General features: G+C 37.7%; 1 protein-coding gene across 1 annotated transcript in view; it reads right to left on the bottom strand.

The window, feature by feature from the left end:
- Positions 1–14,230, bottom strand: part of PKP4 (plakophilin 4) — a 243,941-nt gene that overhangs the window by 34,450 nt on the left and 195,261 nt on the right. The window contains exons 10-12 of the mRNA XM_061184041.1: positions 12,835–13,055; positions 5,616–5,744; positions 4,289–4,502 (exon numbers count right to left, since the gene is read on the bottom strand). Coding sequence (XP_061040024.1) covers positions 4,289–4,502; positions 5,616–5,744; positions 12,835–13,055 — 564 coding nt within the window. The remainder of the gene's footprint in view (positions 1–4,288; positions 4,503–5,615; positions 5,745–12,834; positions 13,056–14,230) is intronic.

The raw sequence follows: 14,230 nt of genomic DNA, 5'->3' as shown, positions 1-14,230 counted from the left end.
GCATCGTGCAAGGTTGGCCAGGGCCAGAGCCTTTTGTGGAGACACTGGAAGAACATTAAATTTGGAAGGATATCTTCTAGGAGATGGGCAGCTGATAGCGAATGGTGGGTGATGCAGTCACATAGCACCCTGCTACCCATGTTTGGAGCAGACATGTTTTAATGAAAATGGTTCAGACGGGGACATGCTTTCCTGGTTAGGAAAGGTCTGGAAGGCTGGATTTGGGGCTAACTGGTCTTCTCTTGTAGGGCTACTCTTAGGCAAAATGAGGTCCTGAGGGGTTATCTTCCTTGCCTCTCAAGTCATGCTTAATGTCTTCTTGTTGCTTTCTGGACAACAAGCTCCCTATCCCTGTGGGTTAGGGATATGAGCTCCAATATGAGCTCCCTATCCCTGTGGGTTCAAGCACATGGTGGGCAGCTACTTTGTGTGGAAGCCGTACAGGGGCTCCATGCGTTGGACGGCTGATTGGACAAAATGAATTTGGAGGTCCCCTCCAACCTTGTGATTCTGTGATTTAGAGACAGCTTATGAGTATTTGACTTCAGGGATACTTAATGAAAGAGCTCAAGGTTCTCTTGATTTTGTCATTCTTTAAAATACATCAGGGATTAGTTGCTCTTAAAACATTACTGATCATCAGTTAAAGTTGGTACCACTAAATTCTGGAACTGAGAAATGTGAATAAATAATTTTTCTTGTCTCCATAAATCTGAACCTACAAATACATGTATACATGTAATACACACACAACCCCAAGCAACTATGCTCGATTTATATTATGACTTGGTAGTTTCATATTAGGTAGATAGTGTTTATATACAAATCAAACTTGGGCTGACATTTAGCATTTTGAAACTGGAAACTCACTTCTGAAGTCCTCTGGTCCAACTCCTTTATATATTGTCATTTCAGTGAATTGTTTATACACACTACTGCCATTCCAAAGCAAAGACTACTTTTGAAGAAAACATTTCATAAGCAATCCGTCCACATATCAGTATAAACTGTTACAGGTAAAAGTACAGAGTTATAAAACAGTTCTTAATATTCCCTAACCTATAAGTATGGCCAAAAAATACTTCTAAAAAAAGCCTAAAAGCTACTGGCAGCTGTTTCCAAAAAAGAAATATCAGAGGTTGTTGCTAGTTTTATATTGGAACTGATACAATCTATTAGGGAAATAGCTTTTTGAATTATGAAAACTCATATCCTCTTTCAAGGTCAAGGTACAAGTCTTAAAACTTTTGTGTTCTCAGCAACTTAGTACTGTTCCCAAACAGAAATGAGGATATATGTAGTAAAACATCTAAATTAGCACTCACATCCAGAGTACACACCAGGTAAATTAGTACATAAAAGCCCTTAATAGTAAAGTCTGGCTCTACTTCAAATAAATTTGATTTATTCTAAAATGAAAAAAAAAAAAATCACCCAACTTTCATGTACTTTACTTCTTGTTTATCACTACATCATACAAATTCCTTGAGCTCAGTTCATGAAAGACACTGTTAGAGTTTCTCCCAAGGATAAAACCTCAGAAATAAAAATGCAGCCAAGACTTCTTCCTCCCGTGGGAAATTATGACAGAATAAGAGAAAAAAGCTGCACATCAAGGATGTAAGGACCAAGTCATGATAAATCTGCCTAGTTAATCAAAAGAGAACCAAATCTAGTAGAAGCTGTGCTTCCAAGGCCAGGTCGACCCTGGATCACTGCCGATCCCTCAGGGAGCCCGCACACATCATTCGGCAGCCTTGCTGGCTGCACAGGTGTGTTACTGGGAGAAATTACTTGAACGTTCACAGAAGAGTTCAAAATGATGGGAAAGGAACATCAAACGAGGAAATAAAGCACTCATATACTGCAAATAACACTGTTTTCCTAACAGGGAGATTAGGACAAATTTTTGGGTGTAATCACAGTGACTGTGCTAACTTCTAGAATGGATATGTCTGTAATTTTTTTTTCTTAATTCTATTTAGCTTCTTCTAATTTTCATTTCATACACATAATACATAGTATGTAAATGTAAATAATTTATTTTTTGGTGTGAGAGGGTTTGATGCTTCAAAAGCATTTTAAAAAGAGGGAGCTAAACTGATTTACTAATAAATCAATATGTAATTGAGATGTGTTAAAGCATTAATATTCAAATTACATTAGGGCAGGCAGTCCACTCCGGAGTTTAAGATTATATATAAAGTGCATTCTACTTTTAGTACGTAATTTTCATACCTTATTCGAAGTACAGGGTACTTATTTTGAACATTAATATCTTGTGAGAAAGTTGATTCCCCTTAACTAAATATTAGATTCAAGATGGTTTGCTACATTCCTAAGTGTTACTGAATAACAGCTGACAGAACCTAAAGCTCTGATTTCATAGTGGAAGCTAGTGGAGAATGGGATTCACTTGGAAAAAAATGTCGTTAAAACATTTTAAATTAACTATTTGAAGCATGAAAAATAGCATAGCAAATATAAAACAAACACCCAGATGTCCACCACCCCTAGCTTTGTTAAATACAGTTGACTTTTGAACAATATGGGTTTGAACTGCACAGGTCCACTTATATGTAGATTTTTTTCATTAGTAAAAACTGCAGTATTGCACAATTGGTGGCTGGTTAAATCCAAAGATGTGGAATCGTGGATACGGAGGAACTACATATACGGAGGGCTGACCATAACTTATATGCAGATTTTAGACTGCACAGAGGGTCAGGGCCCCCAACCCCCAGGTCGTTCAAGGATCAACTGTATTAACATTTTGTCTTCTTTGTTTCAGATTTCTCTTTCCTTTTAAAGAAGTGGAGCCGGATTATACTCCTCAATGCCTTTTTCTCTACCCGCACCCTGTAGAGGTAACCACTATCTTGAATCTGTCTTTTATCATTCTAATGAAAAATTTTACCTTTACTGCATGTGCCTATATCAAAAAATAAATACAGCCTCAACCTGCATATTTTAAAACTTATACCATAGTGCATGCTGTGCTTATCATTCTACCAATGCTTCTAGAGATTTATCTATGTTGCTACAGATAGCTCTAATGCACTTATTTTAGCTCTTCTATGTGGTTTCACTGTGTGAATGTACTGCCATTTATTTAACCGTTTTCCTACCAATGAATACTCAGTATTTCCCCCTAATACTCTGTTATAAACAGTGCTGTCATTAATCGCTCTCCTGCAGAATTGTTCTTTCAGCTTGACCTCAAGACAAAGCATCACTCAGTTCCTCTGGGACTCTCACTCCCCACGTTGGACCATCGTGGCCTGGCCGTGAAATATTTCTCATTGTTTCCTCTTCTCCACTGCCCACCCCTTCTTTCTACCACTGATACAGTTCAAGCTATTATCTCTAGACTACTGACCTCCTCATAGGCCTCCCAGGTGCCAGGCTCATCTACTTCAAATCAATCCCCCACCCCTACTGCCTGCTGGAAGAATGCATATAAAAGCCCAAACTAGCCATGCCATGCCCTGTAATCACTCCCACTGCATGTGGGACACAAGTTCCCCAAACCAGGCCTGTGTTTCTCTCTGGTCTTGTCTCCTTTCAGCATCCCCCTCCTGCTGGCAGCTCCGCCCCTATAACCCATGCTGTCTCCGAGCCTCTGCTTGCGACTGGAAATATTTCCCCTGTATACCCAGCCAATGCCTCCTCAACCTTTAGGCCAGCTTTGGTTTCACACTGACCAGAGAACTTCCCTACCCATCTGCCATGCTCCCAATGCAACCTCAACGGAGTGCAGCCCTTGCACGTTTCACTGACATTCACAGAAAATCACTTGTGTTCCTCTGGAATCGAAGTGCTACTTGAGGGCAGGGACTGAGTTTTATTCATCTTTACATCTCCAGTACCTAGAGAAGCATCTGAGATACTAACAGGCTTTCAGACACAGGCTGAACTGAAGTGGAAGGTAGCTAATCCATTAAGTACAGTTTATTTTCATAATGAAGGAGAGCCAGTCTATTTAAAACAAGTAATTACTATAGAATATGTAATGAAAAATGACGTATTCAGCCCTCTGTGACAAGACATCTGTTAGCTGATACTTATGCACTAACAAGTACAATGATACTAGTCGAGGTGACTGCAGCACTGCAAGTACCTTCTGAATCATTAGATTAACTTACACACAGCCTTTGTCACAGTTGTGAGCACTGTATTGTCACCTCCAACCTAGAACCTCCAAGTCCTTCACGATGCCACCATACATGGGCAGAATCTAGATGGTTTTCAACATCTCCTCCAAGACATGATCACATTCTTTACCCACCTGTGACCAGCTCCCTTACTTCTGCATCAATAGATTTTCTCAACAGTCGCAACAAGGCAGGTATCCCACCAACATTCTTCATCGCGATTTTATTTTCATCTGTAGACTTGCCAAAAACAAGGTTTCGGAGGGCACCACAAGCATTCTTCTGAACTTCCAAAACTCTGTGGTCCAAAAGGTCAACCAGATGCTTGACTCCCCCTAACCTACACACCTAGAATGAAAAATATTAGGTACCAGGCCTAAGTGACATGTGGTCAATCAAACAAAAGTCTGTTATGGAAAGATCATGGAAAACATACAACTCCAGATCATTATAAATGATTATTTTTTATTCTAAAGTACATGTTCTATAAATTTTAAGGACACTCTCTAAGATGAAGCTCTTTTCACGGGTTCATGGCTTAAAGAAGGGAAGGAAGACTTAGGTGGATTAACGGCCACATGCAGGTAGCATGGTCATACGCCAACCCTCGGAACGTATACAGGGATTATGCTGTCACTTCCAAGTGAAATGCACAAATACACAAGCACAACAAAGCTGTATGCAGGGTCAAAGACAACACAGGAAGAGATTTTTGACTGAAGTCATTTGCTTTCTAGAATTGTTTCTCTAGGTGACTCTCCCTAAATTTTCTTCCATATGTCACTTCATTAATACCTTATGTGAATATTTTTGGGCTTTATTTACTGCATTTACCTTTAGTCTGTAACTGTGTGTTGTTCTAAATTTTAAGGGGTAAAAAACACTTAAGTTCTGTATGACATTGCAGGAGGAAAAAAGGTCTAAAATGTTAAATCTAGCCAATATCAATGACTCACTATGTTTCTGTAAAAGCCCCAAAAGCTTAAAATCTGAAATAAAATATTCATATATGTTCAGTATTAGTAATGGTTATAAATCCTTTACTTAATTGTGTGTTGGCACTGATTCTGACCAGAATCTCTTAAAATACATGAGTTCACAAGTACATACTATAATTTGTATCTAATACATTTATAGAAAATACTTTAAAAATGCAGGTTAAATTGATTTTGTTTCATGTTTTATAAATAAGCTAATGAGTGGACACATGATTTGAAAATGCTAAATGTACTTCAAGAAATAATCTCATCCCAGATTTTCCCAAGAAATATTGAAATGCATAGCTGAGAAGTAAAAGAGTAACTGGTATCAGAACACCCCTTGAAAAGGGCCTCTAGATTGCATCTGGTCATTTCTTAAGCACACAAGCACACAGCTGCTAAACGGAAAGGCACTGCTCGGCCCTCCCCATTCCCCGCCCCGCCAACTCCAACTCCGGCATCCCAGGCACTGGTCCTGTACCTCCATCTTCACTTTGTTGTCGCCAAAGCACAGGTGTTGCAGGTAGGCTGCTGCGTTTGCCTGAACTGACGGGAACTGGTGCTGCAGCATGTGAATGACTTCAGGCAACTCGGGATCACGCCAGGCAAACTCCCTGCATGAGAAAAACGCGGCTTCAGAAAGGAAGGCCCATGTTCTACTGATACACTGAACAAAACATTTGTCAGAAAAGAGAGCTCAGCGGAGACAATGGGAAGTTACAAAAATCCTAAAAGAAATATATATATATATGTATGTATGTAAATAATTTTTATGCAGTGATGAACATATCACAGATGCTTATGATCTTAAAGAAATCATGATGCACAGATGCAGAGAAAGATTCAGGATAACAAAGAGGTTCTTAATATGGGTAACTTTTCCATTCTTGTTTTCCTCCTCCTGATTCTAATTTTACGCCTTTCTACCTATGTAAGAAATTTGCAGGTGTGAGGCTCAGGTAAACAAGTGCACTTCAGCTAGGTGAGATGTCACGCCTGAGGAGGGAGGAGGAAGAGCCAGTGGAAATACTGTGTGCCTGATGATTTTTAAGAAATTTAATATATATGGTTGCTCTTGATTATAAGAAACATAAAACGTGATAAAAAATGTTTTTGCAGTAACCCTATATCCAGAGAAAACAACTGTTGACATTTCCCACTGGTCTTTTTTTCAACATATGCAGGCAAGTGTGCACATGTGTGTGTACAGAATTTTTTTCAAAGAATTGGATTATTACTAAATAGCACGTACTATTCCGTGCCAGGCACTATTCGAGGCATTTTATGTATAGTAGTTCATCTATCCTTAAATTGACCTTGTAGATTTGGAGGTTGAAGCAGAAGGGCTAAGTGACTTGCCTAGTGTCACCCAGCTAGTCAACAACAGAGCAACATTTGAACCCAGGCATCTGCCTTCAGAGTCTGTGCCCTCACCCCCGTGCTACCCCATTTCTTGTACAATAAGTATACAATCATATTAAATATACATACATACTTTTATACTATGTTTTTTTCAGGTAACATCACATTGTCAGATTTTCTGATGTAACTTGATTGGCTCACTGTTTGGAATCCTTGTTAAATGTGATTTTATGCTTATGTTACATAAAGACCAGCTTCTTACAAATGGTTCACAAAGCAACAAATCTGCAGACTTTGATAAGAGGATGGAGTAAACTGTTAATCAAAAATGAATTTTAATCCTGAAGAAACTTAAAAAAAAAATCTTTAGGGGCTTCCCTGGTGGCGCAGTGGTTAAGAATCTGCCTGCCAATGCAGGGGACACGGGTTCCATCCCTGGTCCGGGAAGATCCCACATGCCGCAGAGCAACTAAGCCCGCGAGCCACAACTACTGAAGCCCGCGCACCTAGAGCCCGTGCTCCGCAACAAGAGAAGCTACCGCAATGAGAAGCCTGCACACCGCAATGAAGAGTAGCCCCCGCTCGCCACAACTAGAGAAAGCCCGCGTGCAGCAACGAAGACCCAACGCAGCCAAAAATAAATAAATAAAATAAATTTATTAAAAAAAAAAATCTTTAAATTAATGACCCAGTGATACTTCTATGGCCCAGTTTTTAAAGGTCCACAGCCTCTCTGGGAAGGCTCCAGTATGAATTGGTTCATCCACTACAGAGGGTCAGGTCATTCCATACCTGCATACACACATTCATATCACACATTAGTGCATTCTTACTATGCAACAGGTGCCAGAACAGGTGCTGGAGATACAAACATTGAATAAGACATGATTTTATGTATAGGGGCTTGTATGCCAAACTAAAAAAGTTTAGTCTTAATAGCAATAACATGAATTATTACTTACTGAGCTTATCTGTGTCAGGTATTCTGTCAAGAGCTTTATAGATATTATCTCACTTACCTTGACTGTTGCCCCATGAGGTAGGCACTATCAAATAACATCAGATATAGATAGACGAGGAACCCGGGAATAGTAATTAAGAGGTGGAGGTTAGTGGTCTAATATGTTATCACCACGCACAAGGAACAGAAAGCTGGTGGAGGTCTTAAAGCAGAAGAGCGAGAGAATGCAACAAGGTCACATTTATAAGGAAGATAACTCTGGTGGCTAAGTAGAGAATATACTAGAATCAAAAAAGACTGGTGGCAAGGAGACTATCCATTATCCCCACATTTGCTCAAAATAGGACCATCCTTGATTTTTCTCTTTCCCTTATCTTTCTCATCCAATCCATCAGCAAACTCTGTTGACTATCTCCAAAATATTTAATATAAACCAAATCCATCCACTCTTACTATCTTGGCTGGACCCTCTACATGCCACTTACATGTTCTCTCTGCTTCAAATATCACTCCCTCCCCATCTATTCTTTGCACGGCAACCAGATGATCTACTGAAAACTGAAATCAAGGGTGAGATGGAGATTTCCGGCTTGGGGAACAGACTGGATGATGATGACGTCATTAACAGGCACTAAGAAAACCATAAATGCCGAGAGGCAGGATAACGCAGCAGAAAAAGTACAGAATTTGGAGTTAGATTGCCTATGTTTAAGTCCCAGGTCCTTCAATTGTGATGTGATTTTGAAAACCATTTACATAGAACTTCAGTTTCCCCATCTGTAAATTAGGACCAATAAAACTATCATGTCTAACTTCTTCTTAGGCTGGCTATGATGACTAAATTGTGGTGATGTATATTAAAGTAGTTTACATACTTTGCATTATGAAAGATGTTTTACTAATATTCATCATCCCTAAAAAATGAACTATACTATGTTAACTATTTCTGATGAAAATCTATCTAAAGTCTATTATGTATAAATCTATAAGGTAATTAACAGAGTGCAAGGAGTGTGATTTAATCTTTCCTTGATGACTCAATCATTACAAATACACATTTCTGTTCTCTTTAAATGGCACAGGGATGGTCAAGATTTCCTAGCACCCTTGGGTGCCTCCTGAGCCAGACAACACAAAGGGTGGGCTCCCGCTGGAGATGGGCAGTTAGGCTCAGTTGACACCAACTCCAACCTTGATTTTCAGCAGAAATTTACCCTGGAAAGACTTCTATCAATTCATGGGCTGGCTGGATGGCATCAATGCTTGCCAAGATTTGCTTCATTAAAACCTAAGCCCAGACTTCTGTTTTTAGCCATGATAGAGTAGTAACCAGTACTGGACTTTGCCTTCCTACAATAAACAACCATTAAACTGGACTAAATGTGTGAGGAAACTGTTTTCAGGCCCTAGACAACAAGTAACACAAGAATGTAATCCTTGAAGGGGCGGGGGCATCACCCTGGGAACCCCATACTCACTTGGCTTTCTGCCTGAGGGCACTTTTTGGATCATGGCACAGGAAGCAAGTCCAAATGGGCATGATGGTCTAAGTGAACTGAGGGGGAAAGATTGGAATTTGGAGATGCTAAAGAGGTTAAAATTTGCAGGGCAGGATACTGGAGAGGAGAGAGCTATGCAGAGGAGATTTAACAAGTCTGTGTAAGGATTACGCACAAGTCGTTAGTTGAGCACTGGGCTGTACATGTGCCTTGCATGTACATGTACAGGTCTGGTGGAGAATAGCTGCTGCTGGAATGAGAACTGAACCAGGAGTTGTTGGACTTCCAGCCCAGTCATAGTGCAGACCTCACCGATCACCTCAGCATTTAGTCTCCACAAAGGCCATGTTTAGGAGTAAGAACCATTCCACAGAGTCAGGGCCATGTTCTAGGAGTAAAATAAATCTAAAATAGACCTGTCTTAGCAAAGAACAGAACCAATTGTGACAGGATCAAAAGCACTTGTCAGTAATTTAGTTATTTTCCACAACGAAACTTAGAATCCTAAGAGGAGACAACATAATACAGAGTCCCTACAATGTATTATCCACAACAATCAGCATATAATTTAAAACTGCTAAGGCATAAGAAGAAACAGAAAAATGTGACTCTCAAAGATGTAAACAAACAAATAATAGAAACAGACTCAGAGAAAACTTAGATGTTGGAATGATCAGAGGACTTTTAAAATGGTTTTTATAAATGTGCTCAAAGATGTAAAGCAAAAGATGTATGTAAGGAGTGAATAGATGGGGAATGTCATCAGAGACATGAAAACTACAAAAAAGCCAAATTAAAGTGTCAGAAAAAAAATCCACTGGACGGGCTTAACAACTGACTGGAGACCACAGAAGAAAAACACAGCAAATCTGAAGACAGATTAATTAAAAAAAAAAAATCCAATATGAAGGATACAGAGAAAAAAGATTAAAAAAAAAAAGAACAGAACTTCAGTAACCTGTGAGATGATGTCAAGTTATCCCAGGAGAGGAGAGTGAATTTTGGGCCAGAAAAAATATTTACAGAAATAATGGTTGAATATGTCCCAATTTTGGTAAAATCATCAACCAAATTTAAAGAATCTCAGTGAATCCCAAGCAGGTTAAATGTAAAGAAAACTATGCCTAGGCTTGTTAGAGTAAAACTGCTGAAGGTCAACAATAATAAGAAAAGTCTGAAAGGCAGCCAGAGAGAAGATACATTGCATAATGAGAAGAATAGTACAAATGTTGGCTGACTTCTCATCAGAAACAATGGAGGTCTGAAGACAAGGAACAACATCCTTTAAAGGACTGAAAAAAGAAAAAAACCCTGTTAACCCTGAATTTTATATCTAGCAAAAGTATCCTTTAAAAACGAGTAAATAAAAACACTTTCAGACAAATTAAAGCTGAGAGAATGTGTTGCCAGCAGACATGCAACGCAAGAAAGGCTAAAGAAAATTCTTCAGGCTGAAGGGAAATGAGTGGAGACGGGAACTAGAATTTATAGGAAGACATGAAGAGAACTATTTACAAATAAGTATGCAGGTGAATATAAAGACCATCTTCTTAACTTAGCTTAATTTCTTTAAAAGACAGCTGACTATTTACAGTAAAAATAACAATACTATATTAGGGGTTTTATAATGTATGTAGAAGTAAAATATTTGACAACAGCATAAAGGTCAAGGAGATCGTAAATGGAATTATTCTGTTGAATGTCACAGCTGAAGCCCTCCTCAAAAAGAACACCATGAATGCTGTCATTCTTTCAGTCACTGTCACTTTCCATAACAAGTACTTTGTTACTCCTTTCAGATGAATTATTTGTACTATTAATAAATTTTGCTTCCAAACTAGACAATTATTAAAAAAAACTCATACATTTCCTTTTATGTATAAAACATCAACAACTTCTTAAGTCTTATAGGGTAATTTTCAGGTTAACTATAATGTAGCATTAATGACAGAGGAAATAAGTTTAGAAGTGAATAAAAACAGTAAAATTTGCTATTATTAAAACTAAAAATTAAGTAATAATTATGAGTTTTTATTTCATGGTTTGACTATTCAAACTTTAAACTCACTTGGATTCCAGTTTCAAATAAATAAATGCACCTATTATAATAAGATAATCATTTATTCATCTTACAAAATGCATTATCAGTAAAGTTTCACACAAAGCTAGCCATAACAGTTTTATGCATTAGACTATGAAATTATCATACTATGAATAACTGAAGTATATTACCAGACACGAAATCCTTGTTTATAATGAATCAGCTCATATCAGAGGTCAAAACTGAAGTCTTCAGGAATGCATACTAAACTCAAAGCTCTTATCATATTTCACTGCTTTTCTGGGTAGCTATTCTTTTCTCTGCAGATTCAGCCAAGGTATGGTCTAAATTACCCACAATTCAAAACCCTTTTGAGAATTTCTGTATCTAGTAGGGTGCCCTAGTCTGTTGTTCTTGAGAGGACTTCAAAAAGATTCCACATGCCGCAGAGCAACTAAGCCCATGCGCCACAACTACTGAGCCTGTACTCTAAAGCCTGCGAGCCACAACTACTGAGCCCACACTCCGCAACAAGAGAAGCCACTGCAATGAGAAGCCTGCGCACCGCAAAGAAGAGTAGCCCCCGCTCGCTGCAACTAGAAAAAGCCCGTGTGCAGCAACGAGGACCCAACGCAGCCAAAAATAAATAAGTAAACAAATAAACAAATAAATTAAAAAAAGAAAAGAACAAAAAACAAAATCATGTAAAAAATTTTTGATTTAATTATATTGGAGGTGCTATTAGACAAATTATTTTTAAAAATCCTTAAAATAACAGAAGGGTGGCAAATAGGAATAGCAGAACCAAATGTATGCATACACTGTAAAATATTTTAGGCAAAAGAGTGAATAGGTGGAGTGGTTTTAGTGAAGCAGTGGGCTTCCCATTCAACTCAAAACTACCTTAGGTTATTTTGTTTTAATAACCAAACCTCACTCATGCTTTTAATTCATTAGAGTAAGTTGGTAGGCTGCTATAAATGAATTGATAATTATAACAATCTTTCAGTGAAACAACTATTTGTGGGCAAAGAGTGAATGAAATCTTGCTAATATATGCCTTAAAGTAACACTCAAGCTGCTTAAAATTTAGAAATAATTTCACTCTTTCAGAAGCTAAAATTCTCTTTTAGTTTCTAAATATCTTTATTTCCTGAATATTTTAAATGACTTTCATTAAAGAGATGAGGCTAGTTTTTCAAAATCAATCAAGTACTAAATGACTCATCTTAATAAAACATGTTTTCTACATGGCCAAATAAAATTAAAAGCAGGAAACATCTATTATTTGCCAAATATTTTTTGCTCATGAGATGTGAGAATTTCTTGTAAACTATTTTCCCTTAAATGGCAGAAAGCTTTTCAAAGGACCTAGTTAATAAAAGCGCAACACGGCGCTGACCAATATGATTCAAAATGTACATGACACTGGTCTTTCCCAGTTTAAAACAACCATATGCATTTTCTGAAGCCATCATTTAAGAAGTCAGCCAAGATAAAGGAAAAGGCATAAAATGATCCTTTAAAATCTTTTGTGTAATTCAGACTAAGAGGCTATCCCAGGTAGTTGCCTTGATGAAGGATTTCAATTGTGGATGCTGCAGATATTCACACAGACCTGTGCATTCTCTAACTTATTATTAAAGCACTGAAAGAAGGAATCTATCTCTAAAGTGAAATTAACCTCAATGACCTACAGTGCTGGAAAACAACTGGAAATATTAGAGATAAGGAGTTACTGATATTATAACAGACACGGCAACTTGAAAAAAGTCAGAATGAAGGAACTAGTTGACTCCTGAGATACGGTGGCATTCTGGAGACTCATAACCAGTACTTGCCTGGGATCCTTCTGAATGCTGTCTATTGATGGGGATCTCGTGGTGCCATCATCAGCTGGTGCTATGTGCTGAAGCCTGTTATAATTGCACTCTTGCACTCGGTATTGTATTGGCCTGTAGGGCTCCGCATAGGTAGCTGTTGTGTTCAGAGCATAATTATTTCTTTGGTATGTAAGGGTACTTCGTTGGCTGGACGTCCTTTGCAGATTTCCAACACCTACTAGAAAGTCAGCATTTTAAAAAAGATTAGTATGTTCTCTACAAAGTGATACTTTTCAAAGTCAAAATAGTTTTAGTTTTAAGAAGGGTTAAGTTTTTAACAATTACATAAATTGCTTACTTTTAGATATTACCAATCTAGCTCATTAGTGCTAACAAAGGCACTGAAGTTTTTAACATAACACAAACAATATTTATGTCAATTTTATTAGCAGGAAAGAGCAAAAATGAAACTATAAATCTGCTTACACAGTAGGTCTTAATATGTTTAAGATTTAGTAACAGAACTGAAAGTTAAATAAAGGAAAATAATTAAACTAATCTTAGAAATAAATAACAAAAATTCACAACTACATTTTAGCAATAAAAGACAAGTAAGATATTCAAACTTATAGATAACTGAAACTGTCAAACTTTGGACACCTAGTGAATACAGGTTACGTATTTTGATATATATTTTATTTATAGACTTGTGTATTTTGATAACATTGGAAAATATACTTCACAGGAAAGAAGACTGATATATCAAATTCTTCTAAAGCTACTCCCTAAAATTATTGCGTGATGCTATGTATAAAGTACTGTACATTGTATTTAACCTTTCTTTCCAAATTATTGCAGTAGGTATCTCTCCAATGATTGTGTTCATATTCTTCTTGCAATTAACATATTTTAACACTATTTACTTCTTAATCCTAATAAAGAAATTCTTCAATTTACAGAACATAATGAGTGAAATAGTTCTTCACTAACATCTATTAAAAATTGGTACATTCTATCAGAAGAAAAATACCACAGTGGACCAAATTGTCAGTTTTTGGCAAAGAACCAATTGAAATACAGTCTTCTCCCTCATGGTGTTCTGTGAGGTATGGCTCCTAGAGCTGTGCCTTTAGGGCATTATCATTGCTACCTGGAATTCATTTATGGGCACGTTAATAAATCTGTACTAACTCTTTTTTTTTTTTTAAAGCGGCCTCTTGGGACTTTATAAGCCACACCCGTAGCACAATCTGGCAGCTCACATGGCCACAGGCTCTAGCTTCTGCTCTATTAGCCACTACGGTGTGGCACAAATGTGAGTCTGGGGGTGCAAGGGTGTGATGCACTAGCTGCTTATTTTTCTTCTTATTTTTAAAATTATTATTATTATTTTTTGGCTGTACCACGTGG

Source organism: Eubalaena glacialis, chromosome 1, assembly GCF_028564815.1.
Source record: "Eubalaena glacialis isolate mEubGla1 chromosome 1, mEubGla1.1.hap2.+ XY, whole genome shotgun sequence".
NCBI lineage: Eukaryota > Metazoa > Chordata > Mammalia > Artiodactyla > Balaenidae > Eubalaena > Eubalaena glacialis.
The sequence above is the reverse complement of the archived record's forward strand: the minus strand, read 5'-3'. Positions and strand labels throughout refer to the sequence as shown.